Raw genomic sequence first — 26972 nt, 5'->3', positions numbered from 1 at the left:
CAGCAGAGTACATAGTCATAATCAAAGTGAAATGACAAACATGCAAATTACACCCTTGAGATGTGGGAACATGGGAAAACATATTAAAAATTGGCAATAGACTGAGACTGACCTGAGCTGTTCAGCTAGAAAACAGGTCAGTAAAGCAGCATTTAGGCCAGTTAAAATGTTACAGTGGTTACTTCTTTGTTATCTCTTAACTATTCAGTTTCTCTTTCAAACTTGGTGCCAACTATAGACATAACAACTCCCCAAAAACGAAGCCAAAACATCTTAATCAATGCGTAGTGGCAGGCTGCACTAGAGGTCATAAACCCCGCCTCCTCCATGTTAGTGGATGGGACATGGACCAAACTAAAAAATCAAAGTGCATGTCAAATACATTTTCCCCAAAGATGGTTTCTGTCATTGTACGTCGTTGTTATCACACTGATGTTTGCTCAAGTGTTGGTTTTCCAGATAAGTTTGATTTTAATAAGCTATTTGATGCTATAAGAAGAGGTTTGACGTCGTGATCGACAGCTATGTGTGCCAATCAGTTTGGTCATGATCAATGGCACTGCTTGTGTATGGGCAAGAAATCGACGCTGCGGAGATCGCTGCCGTGCAGGCTCTGGCTCCAAATGATGTCACCGGTGCAAGATGCTAGCAGATGTTTTGGCTTCATTTTTGTACAATGGGAGGAAGTGATGTCAAATTGTCCAACTTTATATACAGTCTATGATGCCGACTAAAAGTTTTCAATAATTTTGGGAGCTGCTTGGAGGGAGACGGACAGTATTTTATGGCAGTCCGTCTTGGCATTGCATCAACAAAGGTGCAAAGAAATAGTGCGTTTGGTTTTGTATTTCCATCACTGGCGGCTGGAGCTTGAGCTGTGATTACTGCAGAGTTGTCCTGGGAGTGAATGCTGATTGTGACCTTTTCCATTAAAGACAGATCTCAGTGGGTGTTGGGTTTTTTTCTCCAGTGGGAAACCTCTTTATCTCTGTGTCCAGGTGGATGAGCAGTTAGCTCTGTTGCAGCATGAGAAGGCAGACCTGCTGAAGAGGCTCGAGGAGGACCAGGAAGACCTCAATGAACTCATGAAGAAGCACAAAGCGCTCATTGCTCAGGTGCCGCTCTGGACTTGCTTACAGTTTGTGTTTCTAGCTCTGTAAATCACTTTTGTTTCCTGAAACTAAATCATCAATCAATCTCTGTCACACTCTCCCTGTGGTTTAGTCCTCTAGTGATATCTCTCAGATCAGAGAGCTGCAAGCCGAACTGGAGGAGGTGAAGAAACAGAGACACTCTCTGCAGGAGGAGGTGAGTTTTCTTAGACCATCACAGGCTAAATGTAGCACTGAGAGGTTTATGTGAGACTGTAATGGATTTCTGGATCATTTAACCTTCTTACAACAGATCTCAGTGTAACTACAAGATTTCACATTCACTGCTGTATCGGTGCATTAATTTGGCTCTCCAAATGTGTCCTGGCTCCTTTCTCTCTCCCTCCTACTCATAATGCAGCTCCAGCAGAGCGTGTCGAGGGTGCAGTTCCTGGAGTCGTCCACCGTGGGGCGTAGCATTGTCAGCAAACAGGAGGCACGTGTGTGTGACCTGGAAAACAAACTGGAGTTCCAGAGAGGGCAAGTCAAGAGGTTTGAGGTGAGACCACGTGACGCGTCCCCAGTTTCAACACATGATTATCAGCCTGTGGAGTTTTTATTTAAATGTTGTCCCACTTGTGTGATGCGCAGGTGCTGGTGTTGCGTTTAAGGGACAGCGTGGTACGTCTGGGAGAGGAGCTGGAGCAGAGCGCGCAGGCTGAAGCTCGGGAGAGAGAGAACGCCCGCTACTACCAGCAGCGGCTGCAGGACGTGAGGCTGGAGATGGAGGAGCTGATTCAGAGAGAGCAGGACAGCAGCCGCAGACGCATGGAGCTGGTAACGCGCTCACACCGCCGCCGCTGCTGCGTTCAGTCTCACAATCAGTCACACTGGATCATAAATAACTGCACATGTTGTGGATGCTGCTGTCATCATTGGCCTTTTCTGCCAAATTCCTCCATTTGTGATGTCAGTGGCATTTAATAACCACTCACATGTACGTGCACAAATCCACACACACACTGTCACTGTTCATGTGTACTCAAAGATCAACTCTCAGATACTTCAACAGGGTGTTAGTAGTTTATGTGGCTTTAGTAGTGAGAAGCAGAGAATTTTTTCACTTCCTAAAGGAATACTCAAAATATAAAACAAATCTGAATATCCAAATCTGGAGATACAAGTCAAGTCAGTTTCATATATCCCAATATCACAATTCACTAATTTCCCTCATGGGGCTCCACAGTCTGTACAACAGAAAACCCCCTCTGTCCTCAGACACACAATTTGGTAATAAAAACTCCCCAATAAAAAACCCTTTTAATGGGAAAAAGTATTGTATTTTTTATCTTTTCTCTTCTCCTTTGTTTTTACAATTACAACTGTAAATTTTATTTGTATTTTTTTTTTTAATATTTCTGTCACCATTAATTATTCTTTATTTATTTTTACTATTTATTTTATATATTTTTAATCTTCAATTAAGTCTGTTTTACTTCATTTTTTGATATAATTTTTACTCTCTTTTCAGAACTAAAGCGAAGATACATTGAACATACATTGAGTATCTTGAATCACAAATTTGCATAAAAGGGCTTTTTAATCTGTGCAGCATACTACACCTTCTGTCCTTAGATTCTTAATTCAGATTAGAAAAATCTCAGTTAACAGTGAAAAATTTGAAGTAACCCCAGGAAGAGTAACAGAGGAGGGATCCACCTTAAAGTTCTAATTTTCTCTCTTTTTGGTAATGGTTAATTTTTTTACTGTAAATTATAATTTAAAAAAAAAAAAGTATTTAATATATTTATTTGTTTATTTTGTATCACTATTATCATCTCTTTATTTTATATCAGTTTTAACGTTATATATATATTTTTTAAAGAATTACTTATCTATTAAGTCATTTTTTATTATTATTATTTTTTTTTAATTTCAATTAAGTTTGTTTCTCCCTTCTGAGGGGTCTGCCATAGGGATGAGTATCGTTAAGATTTCAACGATACTACTACTCTTACCAGTGGCGGCTGCTGGTCTTTCAAACAGGGGAAGCTCACTTTAAGTTCACATCATAAAATTCGTAGAACCACAGCAAAACACACCTCAAAGATTTTCAGATGGGTTTAACGGTGAAAATGAGCTATATCGCTTATGGAAATAAGGAACTCCAGACGGCACTCTGCTAGAAGACTCCACTCACAAATATCCGCGCGGGACTGAGCTTGAAATGCGAAGCGCTGTCAATCACAAAGGGGTTCTTTTAGACAACTCCTCCAATCATCATGCAGACACTGAGCGTCCTCTCCGCCTACCGCTCCATTAGGTCCCAGGGAAGCTGAGCCTCCCTGGAAGTGATGATTTTGTCGCATTTATCCAATGACCGTCTCGCTTTGCTGCATGAAAAACCTGCTCAGCGCTGTCTCATAGGAATGCTTGGAGGCTCCGCGTCTACCGTGCTGACACGAGAATGTATGACAGGGAGGTCGCGTTTGAAAACTGGTGATAAACAGCTGATGTTTGAACATCATAGTCATGATGTGAAACGCATCCTAGCGCACCTTTAATGCAATGTGAATTCTTATTTTAACGTAAATTCAGTAGTGAATATTTGACCATTTCCTCTATGAAATTTTAGGGGAAGTTCAGCCTCCCTTGTTGTCTGAGAGCAATCACCCCTGACTCTTACGGATACTGCTTATCGATCCGGTACTTTAACAGTACTCCTGTCGGTTCTTTTGGGGTGTTTTTTAAGAGAAAATAATGATCAAAAAAGAACTTAATTAACATTGCGTATATAAATTAACATTCAGCCACAGCATTGTGAAGAATTTAATTTTAATGTTCAGTTTTGTTCATAAAGCCTAGTGGCACAAATCACAATTTGCCTCACAGGGCTTTACAGCATGGGACATCCCTCTGTCCTTAGGACCCTCACAGCAGATAAGGACCACTCCCCCTCACAGCAGTTGTTGCCATGTCACACTTTTGTCACATTTAAATAAAAAGGAAAACAACAGTAGTAGATAAAAACCTCTGTGCTCCATGACGAGACACAAACAGCAGCCCTTTGCCCAGAAATGGAGATAACTGCAGGCTCACTTGTCTTTGGCGTTCCTGCCACCTGCAGACAGATCACCAGAGCTCTACCTGAGCGCCACTGAGGCTGCTAAATATAAACCCAAACAGGCGTTACTCCCATCCAGGCTGTGAGACAACATTTTAAGGCCAGGCTGGTACTTAAAAAGCCCTGGCAAGAAACACTTCCTCCAGGCTATGATAGAAAGCGCACCCCACTTCCGAAACAGCCACTTCTCCTCCACTGTTCTCAAAACAACAGCTGGTGTATTATCTGGAACATTAGAAAACATCACTTTCATTACTGCACAAGTTTGATCATAGCAGCACTGACAGCAGGACGGAGACTCTCTGCAGACACATAAACGCTCTGTCGTAATTACATCTTTATATGTCTGATGTGTTTTCAAACCTTGTTTTAATCATCACATTTTAGTAAAGCTAGAATGTTTTGCAGGATTTGGCCACAAAACAATGATCTTCTGTAAATGTGCCAGCTACTAGAATAGCATTTGAAATAATAATAATTTCAGTTTTGCAACCTGGGTCATAAATGTTGTGTTTATATACACAATTAATAACATGCATTTATTGTATGTAAACCCGATAAAGGCTCGGCTTACAGTGTGTCGTCTGAGCATCATTTTCCTGATTTTATACGATTGTTTCAGGAGAACTTGGATCTAATGTTCCAGCTTTTCAGCTTCGTTTCTCTTGTTAATAAAAATAACACAGTTCTCACAAAGTTAATAGCTGAGCTCTGGAACAACGTCTGTCAGCAGTCAGACAGTCTTTTAAAAAAACAGCGGAGAAAAGGGAGACAGTTAAATTATTAGTCTGAGGTCAGACTTGAAAGAACCCTATCTTCTTTTAAACTTGTCTCTAAAAGAACCCCCACTATTATCAAAAGGCATGTACATGTATGCAGTATACAGTAAGATGTATTAAGATTTAGTGTCAAGCCAAATTTCATGACACTACTTTATATTAAACATCAAAAATATAACAAGACATTTGTCAGTAACTCCTGTACACAACCAAAAACAACCAATAAGTGTATTTCATTCTGCGCCAGCTAGAAGTACCTGGAAGACTAAATGGCTACAAATGACAGCTTCATAATCGTGACCGAAATGATTGATTATGTGATTATTTCATCAATATTGAGGTCAAGATTATTTATCACAATTATTCATTGATTTAAGGGGCAAAATATCTTTATTGCACTGCAACATTTCAATAAACAGAGCACTGCTTTCACTTTCATGTTGTGCTACAGTCCTTCTAATTAGGGCTGCGCCTGTCTCAGAATATGCCAGTCAAATCAGATTCAGTTGTTTAATACGAGTATTCAACAATTCACTCTGTTCCATATGAAGTTTTAAAGTTTAAATGGGGCTCAATGGGATGTTAAGTGCGACAGTGGCATTAACGTAATATACTAAACAAGCTAACAGCGGGTTAGAGACTGATGTAGTAAGTTGCTGTGAGCTGTAAGTTCACCACTTCACAGCAGACAAGAGCAGATATTGTTAACTCAGAGCCTTATGGTGCAAAGCTTCGCTTCCTCTGTGCCGCTGCCTGCGTGTCTGCAGTTGTATGTACCAACGCGTAGTGTGGAAGTCAAGAGCGCTCACTCTGCAGCAAAATCTGAAGAAGCAGTGTCCTCTGAAGTAAACTGCAAAGCACACTGAGAAACAAAAAAAAAAAAAAAAACGACAGCTAGACTTGAAGCAAAGTCAGTCAGCTGACGATTCGAATCTCTGATTTTCAGGAGTTAGCCCTGCTGCTAATGTTTAAATAATTGCATCAAAATAACTTGGTACGTATTCACAGCGTATCTCCTAGAAACAAAATCTAAATAACTTGTACCAAAACTTAATACCCAGAATCATAACAACAGAGCACTGAGTAAAACTTAAAATAAGGTTATTCTTCGCCTGAATTCAGTTAATTTCATAGAAGCACAATAAAAATAAGATTGTACCCAAAATATATGTTAATACAAAAGTAAATGCGCCATTACAGAATGTACCGAGATGAAAACAGTGTTTACAGGACAGATATTTTTGGCCAAATGGAATGTGATTGTATTGACTATTGCAGTCCGTCTTTGAGAGCTAGAGAGATTCGTATCCACTGCTATGTTTTTATTACCTCCGCCAAAGAGATTATATTTTCGCCGGCGTTGGTCTGTTTGTCTGCAAAATAACTCAAAAAGTTATTAACAGATTTTGATGAAATTTTCAGGAAAGGTGGATAATGGGAGAAGCAACAAGTGATGAAATGGTGGTGGTGATCGGTTGAAGCAAAGTGGATAAAATAATAAAAAAAAGTCTGTTGTCTGACAGCCTCAGCAATTCCAATTTCTAAAGATGGTGAAAATAGCGCCATCTGGTGGCCGGAAAGCACGTCTTGTTTTACTTGCTAAATATTGTTGTAATTCTAAAGTTGAAATTAGTGTTCTGTGTTGGAAAAGTGAAAAATACAAAAAAAACATTATATTCTGTGTTGGTACAAAATAAAAATGAAATAAATACACCAGTGTCTCCATGGTGAAGGCATATATAACCTAAGGGGTGATCACACAGAAGTGAGACGCTAGAGATGCGGATGCTTCAAAGACGCTTGAAACACTGGAAGCGCTTATTCAATGTGCACTAGCTACTGGCGTCTGACGCTCAAAAAGTTGAAAATATTTTAACTTTTCAGCATCTACGCATGTCTAAAAAGAAGCGCCTACAAAAACACCCGTCTAAAAAGACGCTTGAATGCCGGTCAGACGCACCGTATCATAGGAAAATAATGGTTTTACTGCCGTCGCATTTCTAGCATTTCATCTCGGTGTGATCGCTCCCTAATAATAATGATAGTGATGCAAATAACCTAACTGTGATGCAGGCTGCAAAATCTGACGCAGAGGGGGAGGGAATATCACCTACTTGGCGGAGGTCTGCACACTCTGACTGCTTTTCTAGTTTATTTCATTCATCGTACCGTGATATGCTGTTAAGCATCGCTGTCTACTGATTTCTGTAGTGAGGCAACATTAGCAACGTTATTCTTCTTTGTCTTCACGCATTCATCGTACTGCACATCTTGATATTTTTGTAGGTGGTTTAAGAAGTTAGTTGTGCTGCTTTGTGATGCAGACACAAGCCTCATGTAGTCTGCAGATGATGACAGTTGATGAACAGATGTTTTGCCCATCTGCAGCAGCAACATTAAGAAAGGTTTTTCACATTCTGTCTCTGCAGGGTGCACACATAGTGCACGCAAGTTTCTGTTTCCTAGGATAGTGAATGAATGGCCTGACACTTTCGAAGAGTGTTGCTTGACATAAATTAAACGGTCGCACAACATTTTCATTTAATGCTTTAGTGACACCAGAGACGGCCTGCTTTTTTTTTTAGAGGTCTGACTCTGCTTCTGTCGCGTTTAGTGCATCATATTCACATACAACTGTTTAAATCATACAAATATCACGCTGTGTAGGTGTGGGTATCTCATTAACCTTATATTTATTGATTGTACAGCTCCCAGTCTGCAAACATAAAATCAATGAATACAGACACTGTTGATTTCTCTCCGTGGAGCTGATATGAAAACCACTTCGGTTCTGTAGATGTCTGCTGTCAGTCAGCCTGGTGAGGGCAGTTTGACCGGCTGCTGTTCTCTCGGCTCCACATGAGCTGCTGCTGACAGACGGCTGCTTGTGTGGACAGAGACGCTGAATGCAGGTCAGAGTCATTGTGGATTTTAAACCGCTCTCCGTCATGACTATAGTGATACTAATAAATGCATAGCGCAACATTGTTGTCAGTGACATAAGAAAATTCTCAAGGTGCGCAACATTAAAGAAAAATGTTGAGTGACACTTTCTGTTTGTCAAAAATATGTCTTACTCTTCAAAAGTGTTGTGCACCCAACCAAAAATTAGGCTTTACTCTGCCTCTGATTGGCTCACCCAGACATTCTTACCTCAGCCTTAACCAATCCCAGACTCCTCATGCCTAAACTTAACCAATCCAACCAAAGAAGTCAGCGAGCTCTAGCCAATCATAGGGAGAGTATGGCTTCTCTATTTCAGGATTTGCAAATCTGCGTAGTGGACCTTCAATAGCGGAGGCTGCTGTTAGTTTAGGAAGCGCTTGATTTGTTAGCAGCAGAGTTCCTGTAAGTGGAGCACGTCTTTTAAATGTCAACATCACAATTGTGATTAATTTGTGATTAATTGTGCAGCCCTACTATCAAATCTAATTACCTTTATTTGCTGCATAATAAACAGCATCACTCCCGAACTGACAACCGTCCCACCACATCTGGAACTTGAATAATCTCGTTTCCACACATTGATAAAGTCGAGGAATAGGATCTCATTTCTTCGCACTATTTTTTTCACAAATGTAACCAGCGCGGCTCCGTATTAAACAAATGTCTGATATTGAGAGAATGACTAGAGCTTGGCAGGTTCGGGGAGTCCATTACAGTCCGACAGAGACATAATAAATACAGATAGATATTAAATATTTTGCCAGTTATTTTCTGAGTTTCAGATTCGATCATGTTCCTGTTCACAGCAGATTTCTTCGTGACCTCTGAGAAAAAGAGAAGGAGCTTCAATAATTACTCAGTTATTAGCACAAAGCAAGCAATAAACACACACACACACACACACACACACACAAGGATGCCCTCTAACAACCTAACACACACACACACACACACACACACACACACACGTACACAGCCTGCATGAATACACATATTCATACACACACACACATGCTCACACACTCCTCCTCCACCTCCTCCTCCTTAACGTCATCTCTCCCTCATCCTGCTTTCTCTCTCTGACTGTGATTAATCCTCATTGTCTCTTCAAGGTTATGGGCACACACACACACACACTCACACACACACACACACACACACATTCTTACATGGTTACGTGTCTCTATGACAACCACTGCACCCACACCCGTCTCCTCAAAGCCAACAAAGCCAATAACTTTGAAAGCTTGGAAGCTTTTGTATATGTATGTGTTTGTGTGTGTGTGTGTGTGTGTGTGTGTGTGTGTGTGTGTGTGTGTGTGTGTGCTCAGGCATGTGTGACAGGATGCCAGTGAGACAGAACAAAAAAACAAAACAAAAAAACAGATGAGATGAATTAATAAATCACTCCATTCTCCCAATGTCAGCGTGCGTATGTAACAATTTTCTTTGTAAATAACGTGGTACAAGCGTCAGCACCAGAGGCTCCAGAGGTCGCAGGACTGTATGAGAGAGAGGACATGCCATTGGACATTCAGTGTTTGACTGATGAGGTAATATAGGGTGGAATGAAGGTAATTGCTGTGGCGGATTGGGCCACGGGGTCTTTCCGGGTTGTAGGGGGGGCCAGGATGAAAACACACAGCTGGCCCCGTTGAAGGTGAGCACCTTCACTGTCGACAAATATCCTTTAACCTCATGTTTGTTTTACAGGAGATGCAGGTGGAGGAGCTCAGCGCCGTCAGACAGGCGTTACAGGCGGACCTGGAGACGTCTATCCGTCGCATTGTGGACCTGCAGGCCGCCCTGGAGGAAGTGGAGTCGAGCGACGAGAGCGACTCTGAAAGGTAACTGGCTTCACTGAGGGGAACTCCCTCCTTTGACTTAAAGGGATAGTCTGGATCTTTTGAGGTGTTGTTGTATGAGGTACTTATCTACAGTGTATTACCTGGAGAGGCAGGCAGGAGTACTGACACAGAAGCTACGCAGTGTACTGCTGTGGACAGGGGTGGCAACAATGTGTGTTTTAGCAGCCTAAAAAAATCATTATCAGTTTAAGTTTATGCTACATGTCAAATATTGTCTCCGCTTTACCTTGCCGTCAAACAGCCCTTTCTGACTGGGAGCTGAAGCTGTTATATTTCACTCTTCAAAGCCACCAAACTCTGACAAAAAAACAGTAATTTTCAACCTGATGTCATCACCAGGTCGTCAAATTCATACACTTTGTCATGCCCTTGGGTCCCATCAGTCCCACCAAGATGTTGAGTTCGCAACAAGTTTGGCATATTCAGCCAATCCCTTGTGAATTCTGAGTGACCTTGCAATTTCAATCACTGCAAATTTGGCTTTTTAAAACAGGTAAAATCTCATTTCATTATTCATTTCATTGATTCGCCGAGCCCCTCTCTCAGTTTATCATGGGACCACTGCTGCTGGGGCTAACTGTTAGCATCACAGAGCTAACATTATCCAATTGTTATTACCAGGTTTAACAACAGAGTCGAGCTGTTTTGGTGTTGCTGTGAGATTGATGGCTCTGTGTCAGATGTAAACCACTGCTGCGAGGCTTTAATCTTATTTTTTATGTATTGATTTTTTTATTTAAGAAAAGGGACACTGTGCATTAATCAACACTTTAACAAATGTAAATGCTCCTGAATTAGCTAAAAGGCTAGTTTTCATCGGCATTGCCTTCGCCAGCTGTAAAAAGGCATCCTAGAAAAATTAAAAACAACAATTAAATACAGCATGTAAAACAGGTAAAAACATATTGCATTATAGCAAAAAACACATCATATATAATACGGTTACAGACAAAATCTACTATTACATGTCACATGCTTCTGCCCGAGCAGCAAAATTTGATGACAACACATTGTGCTGGATTAGCATGCGCTAACAGGGCAGTAAAAGCAGGAGGAGAGTCTCTTGCAAGGACGACCTTTCAGTGCTGTGTCAAACAGCAGCAACAGCTGATCGCCGCTCATCAGCAAACTGTGGTCTCCCGGTCTCCTGGGCGAAAGTCCGCTTTGTTTAACCCTTCCACTTTCTTTACACGACGTCAGTTGCTCTCAGCTTCAGGTGATGTTGCAGATGCACACTGGAGTTAGCTGAATGCCTGGTGTGTCTCATAAAGATACTAAGGAGTGCCTTTGGTGTTGATATCACATGCAGAGGCGCGTGAGGAAGTGTCGGTGGCTATTTGACAACCTGGGAATGAGAATAGGATGTAATTTTACCCCACAGAACACAGGAGTTGTTGGTCTACCGCTGGCTTGATCAGTGAGTTTGTTTGTGTTACTGTGTGACTTCTTACTTTAAACACCGAAGTCAGACAATAGCTCACACAAACTAACCGATCGAGACAGCAATAGACCAGCAACTCCTGTGTTGTGCAAGGTAAAATTACCGTTTTTGTCAGTGGAGCCTGGTGGATTTGAAGAAAGTAAATTAACGGCTTCAGTTCCCTGTCAGGAAGGGCTGTCTCACAGCAAGGTAATGTGACGAAAATATTCTAAATATAGTGTACTGATTAAATGGATTGTAATATCTTAAGGCATCTAAATTACAAATGCCGACCCCTGTCCACAGCAGTACATTGCTTAGCTTCTGTGTCAGTACTCCTGCCTGCTTCTCCAAACTGGTGGCGTGCCAACTGACATCTACTCTAGGTAATACACTGACAGTTGATAAGTACCTCATAAGTACCTCCACTTCGAAGGACCTAAATTATCCCTTTACATGATCATGTCTGTGTGTTGAAACTCAACCTTTCACCACTCTGCCCTTCACTCCAGTGTTCAAACTGCTGTGGAGTCGTTGACTCGAAAGAAAGACCTGTAAGAACCTCATGAATGTGTGTGAGAGTTGGTAGTGCGTGTGTGTGACCTGAGCGTTGCGTCAGGACTTGAAGTGTCATCATTAAACATCTAATTGTAATAATGCTTAGTTAAATATGAAAGAGAACTTCACCTCTTAAAGGATCATTCTCTTCTAATACGACTGGTTTTGGCCGTCGTTTCTGTTAGTTCTGATTTAACTGAAGGAAGTGATGAGATTTGAGAACAAGGTGATAAAAAGAAGTCACACGATGGGACAGGATGGACAAAGCTAAACCAGTTTCCCAACCTGTTTTATCAAACACATCTTCAGCCAGATAAAGTCAAGTATCCCGTCGTCAACACCACCTGCCACCTTCATACATTTGATATTATTAAACTGTTACTGATTCACAATCACTCGTGCTTCCTAAATGGACAGATGAAGTTTTAATAACTTGGTGATATACTGTGATTATTAAGTGTTGCCTTAATTCTTTATTAATGTGAACTTGTATATGACGACTGGTACACATTAAGATTTTTATGGGGCGGCAGCACTAGACTGTCATGGAGAAACTGACGCCATATTTTGCTGAAAGAATCAAAACTCAAACGGTTTGTAAGGTCTGATATATTTACACGCATCAACTTGAAGAAACTGATACTGAGTTCACAGCAGTTAACCTGGTGAGTACAATTTTATCATCACTGAAGGACACACAGTAGGAACGATGGCCAAAACCACAAAAAACAAGTCCCAAGTATCTAAAATGATCCTTTAAGGTGATTCAAGTGGAAATGTCTGCGTGCATGGCTACTAACTGTCCATGGGCCACTGCTGCACCAAAACATTTTACTCCTTAGTTACTTGACAATTACAAGTCCTCTTTAAATGTAAGGTATATCATAAAGTATGTTTTTACTGTAGCTGCATAATTTGCATCTTTCCTACATTTCCATAAGGACCAGTTAGAAAATAAACAACAAGATGCTGTTCAGTGATAAATTATGTATGTGGTACAAGTGTCTTTATGCTGATATGATAATCAACCTGAGTTTAATGGAAATCAGTGGCTACATGGAGGGTTGGAAAATGGCATTCATTGATCTAAAAACGTGCCGTACGCCATTATAGCTTTGTTCTATGATGATGGCTTCAGTATTTGTTCTTCAGTATTCTGTTCGAGGACGTGATAGCTGTGGCAAAAGGCATTATGTTTTTGGCTGTCGTTTTGTATGTATGTACCAGTATGTTCCATTCTCCTGAACGCAATATCTCAAGAAGGCCTTGAGTGAATTTCTTCAGATTTGGCACAAACGTTCACTTGGTCTCACAGATGAACTGATTAGATTTTGGTGGTCATAGGTTAAAGGTCACTGTGACCTGGTCCGTCTCATTTTAATGACTGCAATATCTCAAGACCACCTTGAGGGAATTGCTTCAAATTTGGCACAAACGTTCACCTGAACTCAACTTTTCATGTTGGAAAGTCAAAGGTCAAGGTTACTTTGACCTTGCAGCAATCCCATTCCGATTAATGTAATATCTCAAGAATACATCAAGGGAATTTCTTCAAATTTGGGCAGAAACGTCTACTTGGACTTACATGAACTGATTTGATTTTGAAGGTCAAGGTTACTGTGACCCTGTGTCCTTCTCATTCAGGTGAACGTGATATCTCAATAAGGCTTTGAGGGAATTTCTCGCAGTGTTCTGTTAGACTCATTGATAAACTGATTAGATTTTGGTGGTCATAGGTCAAATTTCACTGTGACCTGGTCTGTCTCATTCTAATGATGCAACATCAAAAGACCACCTTGAGGGAATTGCTTCAAATTTGGCACAAACGTTCACCTGAACTCAGCTATGAAATGATCAGATTTTCATGTTGGAAGGTCAGAGGTCAAGGTTACTTTGACCTTGCATCCATTCCATTCTAGATTTTGAAGGTCAAGGTTACTGAGACCTTATGTTGGTTCCATTCAGGTGAACGTGATATCTCAAGAGATGCTTGAGGGAATTTCCTGAAATTTGGCACGTAAGTTCACTTGGACTGAACTATGAAGTGATTGTCAAAGGTCAAGGTCACTGTGACCTAACAAAACATATTTTTGGCCATAACTCAAGAATTCTTTCACTAATTATTACGAAATTTCACACAAATGTCTAATATAATAAAACGATAAAGTAATGACATCTAAAAGGTCAAAGGGCAACTTCACTGTGATGTCATAATTTTCTGTAAATTTAACAAATTTAACATCATAACCAAGATTTTTTCTATTTATTGGGACAGATCTGATGTGTAAAACTTAAGGGCTTTTAACCTGCATTTTTTTGTTGGAAAATAATGCACGTAGATAAAAGAAAAACAAACTTGATGCTTCAGCTGTGAGTCAAACTCTGGCCTCTGACAGATGTTTTGAATCTTTAAAGTAAGGGTGCAGCCCTAACTGTGACCCTCCCCTGACTTGCAGTGGAATCATCATTGCTGAGCAGCAGTCTGTAATGTGCGTGCATGCTCAATATGCAGCTAATAGTGCATATTTACCAGCTAAAGAATGGAGGGTGACATGTCTCCATTGAGGCTGTGATAAAGTGTGACTTTGCTCTGCAGTGACTCGGTGTCCAGTGTCGGCTCTATCGGGACAGAGGATGTAGGAGAGGGGATTCGTCATTGGTTAGGGGTGCCCAGAGGAGGCTCCCGTGGCGGTGGCTCCCCCTATGGCAGCAGTACCATCAGCGGGCGCCAGTCTGTCGCTGACACCATGAGCACCTACAGCTTCCGGTAAGCCTGCAGTTCATACACAGAAGTTGAGCTGCAGTGACAGAACGAATCAGCAACTATTTTAATGACATTTTTCAAACAGTCAGTTGATTAATTGATAATGAAAATATCTGTTAGTTGCAGCCTTAGATGTATGTTAACCAGTCATATGGGCTGTTTAGACTGATATAGTGTCTCTTTTCTTCCTCTAAAGTTCCTGTGTGGATCCTGATGACGATGGCTCTGAGGCAGGAGGTGGGGGTTCCAGAGGTCCCAGTCGAGCCCCGTCCTCTTCAGCCTTGTCTGAGCTGTTGGACGGACTCCGTAAACGCAGAGCTGGCGGCGACGCAGGAGAAGGAGCCGGCAGCACCGTCTCCCTGCCAGTTTATCAAACAACCGCGGCCTCGACTCTCAGGCGAAGAACCTCAGCCCTCTCCCTCGGTCCAGGTGACCTCCAGGAGCCCCGGCCTGGCCCCAGCATCCTCAAACCGTCCTCGCCACTCCTGCCTCGAGCTGCCAGCGCTCGCTCTATCAGTGAAGCCCAGACATCTGCTGCCGTCTCTACATCTGGAGCCAAACTCTCTCGCTTCAACTCAAGTGATTCCCTCTCTGCGCTTCCCTCACTGCCTCACCTCTCCTCCTTGACTTCCTCCCTCACTGCTCGCCATCAGCCTCCCTCACTGGCCATCCCAGAGGAGGACGGAGACGAACCCCTCCGCTCCCAGATGACCCCCATACAGCGCTCCCCTCAGGCACTGAGGCGGTGCATGCTGGGTAGTCTTGTTACAGAGGATGGAGGCGAAGCGTCTCTGGGTTCAGAACCTATGGTCTTCCAAAACCGCCACCTGGTTGACGACCGTGACGACGCATCCTCCGAAATCCTGCCCGCCATCCGCAGAGCTCAGTCCACCAGCAGCCTGGCCAGCTCAGTCAGAGGAGGCAGGAGGGCGCTGAGCGTCCGCTTTGGAGAGCTGCCTCCTTCGACCCGCAGCAGGAAAAGCTCTGAAAGTGAGTCCTCCAGCTCAGGTGGAAGCTCCCAGGGAGGCGGAGTGAGACGCAGGTTTGAGAGGCCGCAGGGGGAGAGACTGGAGGCGGAGGGCAGTGAGGGGGGAGACGTGGCTTCAGTCATGAAGAAATACCTAAAAAAGGAGGTTGACTGATGTAAATGAGGTGAGACACCACGGTCTGTATTCTATACATGTTATAAGCTGTACAAATAAAGGCTTTAATTTAGTTTTTCATGCATCAGATTGTTTATAGATCATTACAGGAAAATATCTGAACTACCTGTCATGTCTTAACTTGAGTTTAAAAGACAGGAAGAATCCTTTTTCCTTTTACAGAAGTAATTCTTAAACTCATGACCATTATGTGCTGAGGAGACTCACTGCCTGCAGGTCACATGACCACCCGTAAGTTTTAAGATACAGGACAAACTGAGCTAAACCGTTTAACATCAGCAGCTGTTGTTTTAGCTTGTTGGTAACAATTTGCTATTAGATGAAAAGCCTCTGTACTTGTTTATAACATAATATTAGCGGTGGTGGATGAGAGACTGCGGACAGAGCAGACTGAAATATCACTTTTCTACATGATTACATGTTGCTAAACAGCTGTATTGATAAAGTATTGGCTTTTTCCGTGTGGAGGTTTTTATTGCAACCACAGTAACACGCGTAGTTGTCATCAGCTCAAATGATCTTAACCTTTCCCTCTCCACTGCAAAAGTGGCATAGCAGCCCCTACGCACAGGCAGCAGGAAGAGACACTGCAGGATGACAATAAAAATGCACCACAACATAAACACAGTAAGCTAACGGTGAGACGGATTTAAGAACCGTAACATCAGAGTATCTCAAGAATGAATTTTGTACGGAAACATTCACATTCCCCAGAGGTTGAATTCTAACATCGTTGATGATCCTCTGACATTTCCTCTAGCGCTGATATAAGGTCCACATTTGTATTTTGGGGGGAAATATCGCAATTCATTCATGTTCCCCTCAGGATGAATCATGTCTTGTCTAATCTAATGCCATCATCAGAATCATCAGCATTTTAATGTGCCTAATACTTTGGTTTATGACCAAATACCTGCAGAGCTAAAGACGTTCCCATCAGCCTCAGCTGAACCTGGTGTTTAGTGCTGATTAGCAGATGTTAAATGTGACTGCACACTGAAACTGTGGAGAAAAACTACAAGGAGCCGACATCAGTTTAATTTTATGGTTATGAGGGCTGTAAAACGTGACGTCAGTTTCTCCCAAATGAGAACTTCTACTCCCTGCTGAGAGCAGATAAAGTCGGACTCTGATGTGGTATTTTTAGTCCCCATTCAACTTTCAGTGCAGTGATTCTGAGGTGTTTGATAACTGCAGGCCCAGACCTGTACAGTATATACATGTAGCTTCCTCTCTGTTTCACAGCATCCTTCCTGTTCTGACCATCTTGTCTTTGTCTCTTCCATCCGCCTCTTTGTGTCTCCTCATCCAGCTGTGAGCTGCACAGACAGACTGAAGGCTGCAGGAGCTGCAGGCCAGGATGAACCAAACTCTTCAGAAGACAACGAGGATGTTTTTTTGACTTTATTAAAACCTCCTGAAAATACATCTGCACTTAATCAACTGTATTTTCAGAAAAGCACTGTTTGTATATGAATAAAAAAATGAAATGAACTTTGTGCTTTGTGAACTTATTTTCTCATATTTGGCATTTATGTTATATTTAATCAGATACCAGATTTTTACACACAGAAAGTACCACTTGTGACATAATTCTCTCGGTGCAACTGAAAAACTTAAATGCAAGGTTCCCACGGTCATGGAAAACCTGGAAAAGTCATGATTTCGCAATCATATTTTTCCAGGCCTGGAAGTGTCATGGGATTGGTAAAAATCATTGAAAGTTTTGGAAAAGTCCTGGAATTTTGTTGTGTGATGACATTTTTACAGTAATATTTAGTGCATAACCTTCCACGTAAAGTAATGGCAAATATATTTTCTGTGGATGTCAACGTAATGTTCTAATATATCAATTCATGACATTTTGTTTACCATAACATATGTTTCTACATTTTCTCCACATGTTCCATCTCTCCCTTCATGTATGCCAGCTCGCTGGAATTATGTTTTCATACAGGTTGAATCTGATAGGTTTGAAAAATGTTGGGTAAAAAGGGCAAGAAAACGGACCAAAAAAAAAAAAAAAAGATATATTATAGGTCCTTGAAAAGTAAAAAGAAAATGTGGTGGTAGAAAGTAATGAATTTGTGAGTTCTTAATTCCCACAAGTGTTTTATCTAATTTAATTATCCATCTTTTCATTTCTTTATGTCAGAATTAGTCAACGTCTTCTGCATGAAAGTCAATTTTTCTGATTTACAAATCTTTTAACCTACCACTCACCCTAATGCTTACTTTATACACACCTTCCTGTTGGCAAAATGTAAAAACAAGGTCCATGCCATCCTGACCACGCAGCAACCTCCAGGGATGAAAAATGAAGCCAACATGGGAGTGCCAAAAACTAGACTTTCTCTAATGGTCACTTGAGGCTCACTCCAAGAGCGAGTCAGTCCCCACAGACTCCCATGTTAAAATGTCCAACTGGATGAACTCACTAGTTAAAATGTTATTAAGGCCGGAGGTGGTTCAGTAGAGCACCTCGGGCCACCGGCTGATAGAACCAGGATGTACGACTGAACGCTGTAGGAAGTCTGTCTTGACAGCTGCCATTAGACTGTTTAATGTACATAGTTGAACATACATGAACAGCATAACTGTTTACCATGTAGATGTGTGTACGTGCAATTGTATTTTTGATATTTCTACATAATTATAAACATACATAATTTAAATGTTAATATACTTTTTATACTCTTTAGATAAGCCACATTGCACATTACCAACAAACACTTTACTTCAGTAATTTGCTTTAGCTTTTGTACTCAGTTTGTTGTATTTTTACCGGTCTCGTAGTAATTTGTAAGTAATTTCCTGTAAGGATTAATTACGTACTGTATATATCTAAGTTACACATAATTAAGTGCATGGTAGATGCCGTCCATTGGCAAGTCACTACTACGGCAACATTGTTGGTAAGCTTAACATAACGATGGTGTAACATCAGATTCGGAGTATACAGGATGCAGCTGTCGCTATTTGAGTGTGTTTCAACTCATGAAAATTATTTGTGGCATTTTGGTTGCATAAAAAAGTCTTGTTCGGGCTTGTCGTGCTAAAACACCCTCTAAAGAATCAGACGTTCTGTTTTTTCAGGAAGTACTTTTTTTTTTGTCTGCTAGCAAAAATTAGCATTAGCATTATCACAGTTCACCACAGCTGTAAATGCTAGCTAGGGTTATTTCCAGCCTCTTGTCCAAATAAGGTCACTTGGCAGAGTCCACAAACAATCAGGCCATGTGACAGTGGCTAAGTCCATTATTTTATACACTCTATGGGCAGCTACTGCTGATACCGGGAAGTTTTCGTCGTGGAAGCATAATACCAGGGTCCCAAAAACACCACTCAACCTTGGCTCCATTTTTAATCAGTGGCCACTCGCGGCATTGCAGAAAAAAGCATTTTCCTGGTAGACCACCATTATCGAAGAGACGCCTGTAAAACTGTTGACAGGAAACAAGGTCAGTTATGACTCTATTATGATTTTTTTTTTTATCCATGGAGGTTTGATATTTGTAAAACTTTTCTTGAGCCAAGAATAACACTTTGAAAATCTGTGACGTTGTTACACTTTAAATTCTGTAAGCCGAGCGGGTAGTTGCGGATGGGGCAAACACTGTTATGGGCGGTAACTCAAACCAAAACTATTGCGCGTATTCAGTGGGCCGCATATCACGGTAGTAAACCTGGAAGCTTGATACTGTTATACTGGTATACATGTTGTACATCTCTGGGTAACGCCAACCCCCAGGTTAACACCGTTAGCTCTGTCAGCACTGTTGCCACTGTTTAGCACAGAGTTAGCACCCTTAGCTGCTAGCCGCCAGCTTATCCACCTCCATGTTGAGAAATGTGTCCAGACAACTCATATGCTCTGAATTTCATATAAAGCCCCTTTAAGTAAATGTTTTGTACGCTATGTACTGCCCCTAGCATTTTAAGATTTTATTTTTTACACCTTTTTATCCAAGAGAGTGAATTTAACTCAGTGTTATTTTTCAATAACACCTTGATTTGCAGTATATTCACACAGTGATTCACACCTGGGAGCTGTGAGTGATGCTGGACACGCTGCAGATGAAGGAGTGAAAGGTAAAACACCTCCATCAAGGACACATAGCTAATAAAGAGACACTAAGAAAGTGTTACTCTGTTCCTGCTCCCTCATTTTCCAGCCAGTTTGGGGATTCAGAGTATGAAGAGGTCAATAGGCTGCTTACCCACAGCGAAAAGCTCCCAAATATTATCAAGTCAACAATTAAAATGTTCTGAGACGCTGCATGCATAAACCCAGGCTCTGACCTTGCGTGCAGGGTTGGTTGCATGATACGATTTTATCTCAATTTCGTAAAGTTAAAGTAAGCTTTTTGTGTGTGAAGGTTAAGGCCAAACTGTCAGCGCCTCATTGGATATGTTTCCGTGTTCTTTATCCCCATCTGTTGCTCTGCATGAGCCAAGCCAGAGTTCAGCTAGAGGTAACATTTACTGCAAGTAAAAAACCATCTGCAGCAGGCAGTACCAGTCTAAGTGGAGCAGATGCACGTCTGAAGTAAAAGTGGCCTCTGCATTACAGCCAAGACCAAATATCTTGTGACAAAAAGTGACAGTTTGTACTGTTTCCACGTCATACTTTCAAAAATCAAGTGTTCCCCTTTAAAAATAAGAATATTACACAGTATAAAAGTGTTTGGAAAAGTTTTTATGAGAGTAAAAAAGACTAAATGTCACTACTGAGTGGGAATGAATGACCCATTAGATAGATGGATATTTATTAGTCTTTTCGGGAATTCATTCTGTAGCCTGCTGCACAGTAAATGTCATATAAATAAACAGACAACTTTAGAAACAGCAACAACAATAGCACCAAAAAGCCAAACATCAACAACAGGGCACCTCAGCATCATTGTAGACCCATTCACCACATATCAGTGCCAATAAGGTCACTAAAAAACAGTGTTTGGAGGCAAAGCCTTGGACAAAAAAAACATCAACTAGCACTGTTGACTAAGCTTTATTCTGCTGTTAGTACAGTTTATCTCTGTCAGTCTTCTCATCTGGATTTTGGTGGCAGAGTACACCATATTCAAACTGAAATAGTACATGTGCAATGGTACAATTACTGGTGGAGTGACGGCTTGAGCAAACGTCTGCTGGAATGACTTGTTTAACTATCAAGATTTGATCCATTTGGTCCTATAACATTTGAAAACTCTAGAACTCTAGAAGAGCTGTACAATTAAATCATTTTATCCCCATTCAAGTCAGTGCTGCACTTTATTGCCGTTCAAGTTAGTGGTGCACTAGTCTCTATATACAGACTCCACATTCAGTGAATGCAGAGTCTGTAGGCAAACCCTGGAGATCTTGCCTCCGGAAGAAGAGTGGAAGAGCCCTGGTTTCCGGTTGTAGGCTGTTTGTAGTCCGCGTGATATTGACCAATCACATTTGAGCCGGCTGCAGTTGTTGCCAGGTTAAACGGTCCGTGCGGTGAACTAACGAGGCGGAACATAATTGCTGTCACTGCAAACTCTGAATCCATCGCAATGGTTCAGCATATTTACTTATATATAAACGGAAGTTGGAAACAGAAATTCGCCTCCTCCGCCCAAATCAAACCGGAATGCCAAAAAATCGGGGGTCTGCCCCCAGAGGCTGTATCGCTGTCTGCTGGAAGTCAGATGCCGAATACAGCCGATGGGTTCCGAGAATGGTGGTGCACTAAACTGGAAGGTAGCTGTTTTGCTGGAGCAAGTTAGCCGCTCGGTGTTCTTGGCCTTCGCTCTTGAAAGATCTGGGTAATTTTACGTTTTTTTTTTTAGCGCTACTTTCATAGGAATGAACAGGGGTCTGCGTCCAACGCTGTATCCAGTTCTCTGCATGCATCCATGGATGAAACTAGTTGCAGTTCAACCAGTGGTCGTCTACAAGTTGTCATCCCTTAGCCCAGGGGTGGGCAACCTGCGGCTTCAGAGACACATTTGGCTCTTTATCCTCTCTACAATGGCTTCCTATGGGAAAACATCATTGTTCTAGGCCTAAAGTGATTTTATATTCTCCGACTGTAAAAATATGAAGCCTCTGCACTCTCTAAGAAAAGGTTTTGACTTTTTTTTGACTAAAATGCGGCTCATACATCTACAGTACGACCTGGTGTCTTTTCCTCTAAATTTAGCCAAACCTCAAATGGCAGTAGCTCGTCTTGAGTCTCCCTATCTAGGCTAACTCATTTATTTCCGTAACCGCTTATCCTGTTGGGGGTCGTGGGGGGCTGGAGCCTATTCCAGCTGACACTGGGCGAGAGGCGGGGTACACCCTGGACAGGTCACAAGACTATCACAGGGCTGACACATAGAGACAGACAACCATTCTTCATGTCTTTTGATTGAGGGAGGAAGCCTCAAAAAATGGCTCTTTCAGTAGCAAAGACTGCCGACCCCTGCCTTGACCTGACAGACGCTTGTTAGGGGGGCTCAGTTTGATGCCGTCTCCTGATAATGTATCACATGTAAGCAATTAAAAGTGAAAGTATTTGGACTGTAAAGGATTCAGATATAATGCATGCATTTCATATCACTTTCAGCTCTAGTCAGTATAGCTGACTGTTCCAGCACTGCAGGAAATCAGCTGTTACATCAGCTCTCAGAAACACAGGAGGGTTTTATAAATGCCACTTTCTCTACTCCTACTCTGCCTAATGAAATCTTAAGGTGACATTTATGATAACAGTCATGGCAACCAGGATTATTGGTTTATGAGAATATCTCGGGCTACTGATGACAGGGCTCTTGGATTATAGGCTTATAATATGGATTATGGATTTACATTATCTGAGGATCTGATTGAGATTCACACGCTCAGACTTGGACTCTGAATGTTTATGCGGCAGCCACACAGCAGCTTTAAGCTACGTGTGATTGTTTAATCAATGTAATCTTTATCATAGCACAATAAAACAGGCTCAGTGACCCGCTGCAGGTCTTTTGATTCAAGCGCTGGGTGTCAAACAAGGTACTCCAGTTTCTAGTAGGAGAGGAAACAAAATACAAATGATCACATCATCCTGCAGCAGCTGAAGTTTTTATTTACAGTCCCAACAGTCTGCAGCTTTTCAAACCATGGCAGCTGTCGTCTCCCTTGTTCCTCCTTTATCTTTGAAGGTGAAACTCATTTGTATAGTGCAGCTCTTTCCTTGTTGAAATAAGAAATTAGTTTCACTGGATCATTTAACACTGCACATATATTTATCTTTGTATAATCTCCAGATCAAAACTCACATGGGGGAAGAGGGAAAATTGAATTGACATCGCTGCTGCCAATTGACTCGGTGTTGCTTCCACATCCAGATAAGATGTTAGAGGTACCCTGGGTGTGTTGGTTGTTGATGTTCTGGGGCGCTATGTCAAGTTCTGCCTATTATATCTTCTTTAAAAATACACTTATGTTTTCACAGGAAAATTACCGTTTACATACAGTCTCTTTTAAAATAAACGCACTACGTCAGTACAACAATGCAAATTGAGTTTTTTGTCCAACAGCCGATGCATGCGGTTGGGTTTAGGTAACAAAATCACGTGGTTAGGTTTAGGAAAGACGAACAGGGTTTGGCTTTATAATCTTACAGGATGCAAACACCGCTCTCCCTAGTGAAAGCTGGTGTTTGTTGGACCCATACACCACCGCTCCTCCCCACCCTACTCCTTTAAGACTTTCGCCGTCTTAACTTTAGTTCTTGTCCCACTGCATTTCCCCCTGACACCGCTGAGCACTGTTTAACTATAACTGCAAGCGGCCGCATGTCATGCCAACGTTAAAGGATTGCTTGTTTTGTCATTGTCTGATGCTGCAAGTCACTGCCCAAGCGCCGGATTCCAACGACTCCAGAGTGAGACTGGGTTGGCGGTTTACAGTAGCAGTGGCAGATTAAACATTTAAATCTTTAGTGATTTTTAAAACGATGGATCGTTGAAGAAGTGATGTTAGAAGCAGCTACTCATTTATAGCAAGCAACAATCGGTTATTCTGTCTGAAGCGATGTGTCACTGGCAGATTTAGCTAGCTAGCTTGCTATTTAAGATAAAGTTGACATTACCACCATGACCTGTTTTGAAAACCTTATCTTACTTTTTTGTTTCCAGCCGACTTATTTTAAAACAAGAATTCTTATGGGGTAATAGGTTTTGTTTCAGCATCGAGTGCTACAGGGATGATGTTTATTAGTTGGCCAACACGAATGCTAACATCGCCGTGCTTCCCTTCGACAAAAAGCCTATGGGATTTTTCAACTGGATATTCGATTTACTGCCAAAAATAAACTCTGTGGCAAACAGAAGTTTATGACCCTTGCATGTTTTGTTCAGCGAGATAATCTTCACAAACGAACGCCAATTTTATGATTTTTTTTTTTTAAGCGAAAATGCAGTGGCCAGAAATAAAATGCTAACGTTAGGTTGCAAACAAACTACACCACAATCATTGCTTCAAAGTCGCCACCTCAACGAGGCTGGTGGGCGTAATGATGCTCTGTGTGGTCCCATTTAGCCACTTGTTAGCAAACTTCTTTTTTAGGACACGTAAAGGCTTTTAAGTTTTAAGTTTTAAGTCTCTTAAGCTTGTGTTGACCACAGACTTTAACCAAAAACCCATTCACAAAACCCACTGACTTTGAGACGAGTTAACCAGAAATGCTATAATGCTAAAGCTGAAAACACACTGCCACCCCTGAAACACACTGGACGTGTTGCACTGCAGCCCATTAATAGACAACCACACAAAGTTATTACTGCTTTCACTGAAAGATCTGTACCTCTTCCACCTCAGCTAAAATCATGTGTGGACACCCTAAATAAAGTTGATTTCTCACCTAAGTGCCAATCTCCATAGCTTTGACTAGCCAGGCAATATTTTTTTGGCCATAGCCTTTACAATGCCGGGACTGTGTGTTGTTTAGCCTGAGATATTTCTGGACCTCAACAAGTCTCCTCATCCATTTCTATTCACACAGGGGAAACAGCAACAGAGCTCTCTTTGCATCAGTGGTGAGGAGAGGAGTCAAGCTGCCACAGGAGCGGCGAAAAAGAGCTGCTACAAGACCTGGTATGTACAAGCAGAGAGTAAGTGGGGGAAAAGTGCATTTAATTCTGGGGGTGGCGATGCCAGAAATAGGACAGTGGTGTGAAGTGCATCTTGCTGCCAGTGTGGGGTTATACATTAAAAATAATAGGGGCTTATTCTTTCATGCGCACCATTCGCTGCCAGTGTGTTTTGGCCTTAAGTCATTTCCAGGTTTTAGGACTCATTCCTACACCACTCTAGTATGGAGGACACATATGAAACTGAAGGAACTCTGTCAGAAAATTTTGAGCATCAAACACTTCATTTCCTGCATCCTGGTGAATTTTTATTCCCCTAATTTGTGCCATTTCTGCTTCGATTTAGAAGGGAAATTTCTTAACATTTTTCAAAATAAAAGTCTGTTGCTACTTTTGCTTTTATTGGGGGTGACAAATGTGCATGTTTTTAATATTAAGGGGTTCGTGTCCCCCGCATCCCCCTGAAAATCTACACCTATGACACATATCATGCAAAGAGACTGGGGCAAACATAAGTATCCTCACACCCAATAAAAAGCAGGACAGAGTTGCTAACGTTAGCTTAAATTCAGATAGCACCTGATGGCTTGAAGTACAACACAGTGGATGTGCTATTTGTGAACAGGGTTTTTATTTTATTCACACTTAACTAGAGCCCACAAACTAATGTAGTTAATAATGTGCTCCTTGGCCTTGGAAGCAATGTATTACTGTTGAGAGTAAGCTAATTAGCCGGACATGCTAATGTTAGTAGTTTACATCAGAGCAGAAAAAGACAGCTTAATCTTTTGCTGTTGTGAATTATTGATCTGTCTGTTATTTTTCTTTGCTCTTGCATATCTACAGAATAGCTCAGTGCAGTTCATGAAACCTTATTTTAGACTCAGATAATCCCCCTTTTAAACAGCTGTTATATTAAATATTTTCCCTCCAAATGCCTGAGAGGAATTCTGGATTATCCTCATTTCAACTTGTGCTCTGATCCCTACTAGCTGTTTAAATGTGTCATAACAAACTTGTGGCCCACTTCAGCACCTCCGCGTGATGAAGTATGTCGTACATAAGTGTTCGCTGATTGGCTTGATGCTCGAGTCTTGACCTAATTATTTTAAGTGGCTCTGCTGAATTGCAGGTCCCTCGACGATCTAATTTGAATGACTCTGACGAGACGACTGTAGTCCAGGATGTTGCATGGGGATTTCTATTGATCCAAAGCAAACATGACTATTATTATTATTATTATAAGCTCCAAAAACACAGGATCCTGCTCACAATGCAACCAGTATTGTTTCACTAGACCCTTCAAACATAGTTTTTAATGTGCATTTTTTATTTGTACAAGAGCCTTGTTTCTTTAATTTTGTATGAACTCATAGCTGGAAAGAAGTGAAGAATAAAGTGTACATTTCTGCAAACCACGACTATGTTATATTTGTACATTATTTTGTAATGGAAACTTCATGTTTCTCAGCATGCTATGGTTAACGTGTGGATAGGTTTAGTCACAAAACCTCCCACCTGATTATGGTTAGGAAAACAGCGGTTGCAAAGGGTTGCCGAAAATAACTGGTGTTTGTTGGTTTTGAACAATGGTCTGCAGCTTTGTAGGCGTCTGATGGATCTGATAGGTTTAGGCACAGAAACATTTGGTTATGGTTAGGAAAAGATCGTGATTTGGCTTAAAACACCAACATTTCATGGCACAGAAGTTGCTGGAAATGCAGGGACTGGTTGATGGAAGAACACAGAGGTTCAGTGGCTCAAACACCACGAGGAAACACTGCAATGTGACGGTCAATAACAGAAGAACGGTGCCAAACCAATGCAAGGATGGTTTGTTAAAAAACCCAGAGGTTTGGTGGCTCAAACGCTGCGGGGAAATGCTGCAATGTGTCAATGAAACACTCAGGATCGGTTTGATTAATGCTGCTGGGAAAAGCCAAAATGCATTAGTAAAAAATACCCAGGATCAGTGACATGAACCCTGCTGAAAAACGCTATGTGTGGGTAAAAAACGCCATGGATCGGTGCTACAAACCCTGGTCGAGCTACTACAAAGGTTCTCCAAAAAACAACTGGCGTTGTTATTTGTTGGTCTCAGGCGTCTCACCTTGGTCACATGCTATCCATCATCCCTTCCACCGCCTGATGACAAAGTCAGCTCATATAC

The 26972-nt window shown here is 41.6% G+C and overlaps 1 protein-coding gene across 1 annotated transcript in view; it reads left to right on the top strand.

Moving 5' to 3' along the window:
• LOC125905621 (unconventional myosin-XVIIIb-like) overlaps positions 1-17207 on the top strand; it is a 77425-nt gene extending 60218 nt beyond the window's left edge. The window contains exons 36-44 of the mRNA XM_049603729.1: positions 999-1115; positions 1225-1308; positions 1513-1650; positions 1743-1928; positions 9654-9787; positions 11741-11782; positions 14383-14553; positions 14747-15702; positions 17026-17207. Coding sequence (XP_049459686.1) covers positions 999-1115; positions 1225-1308; positions 1513-1650; positions 1743-1928; positions 9654-9787; positions 11741-11782; positions 14383-14553; positions 14747-15692 — 1818 coding nt within the window. The 3' untranslated portion in view covers positions 15693-15702; positions 17026-17207. The remainder of the gene's footprint in view (positions 1-998; positions 1116-1224; positions 1309-1512; positions 1651-1742; positions 1929-9653; positions 9788-11740; positions 11783-14382; positions 14554-14746; positions 15703-17025) is intronic.
• The last annotated feature ends 9765 nt before the right edge of the window (positions 17208-26972 follow it).

The sequence above is a fragment of the Epinephelus fuscoguttatus genome, linkage group LG18 (genome assembly GCF_011397635.1).
Source record: "Epinephelus fuscoguttatus linkage group LG18, E.fuscoguttatus.final_Chr_v1".
Taxonomy (NCBI): Eukaryota; Metazoa; Chordata; class Actinopteri; order Perciformes; family Serranidae; genus Epinephelus; species Epinephelus fuscoguttatus.
Note: the sequence above shows the minus strand (reverse complement) of the source record. Positions and strands in the feature narration are given on the sequence as shown.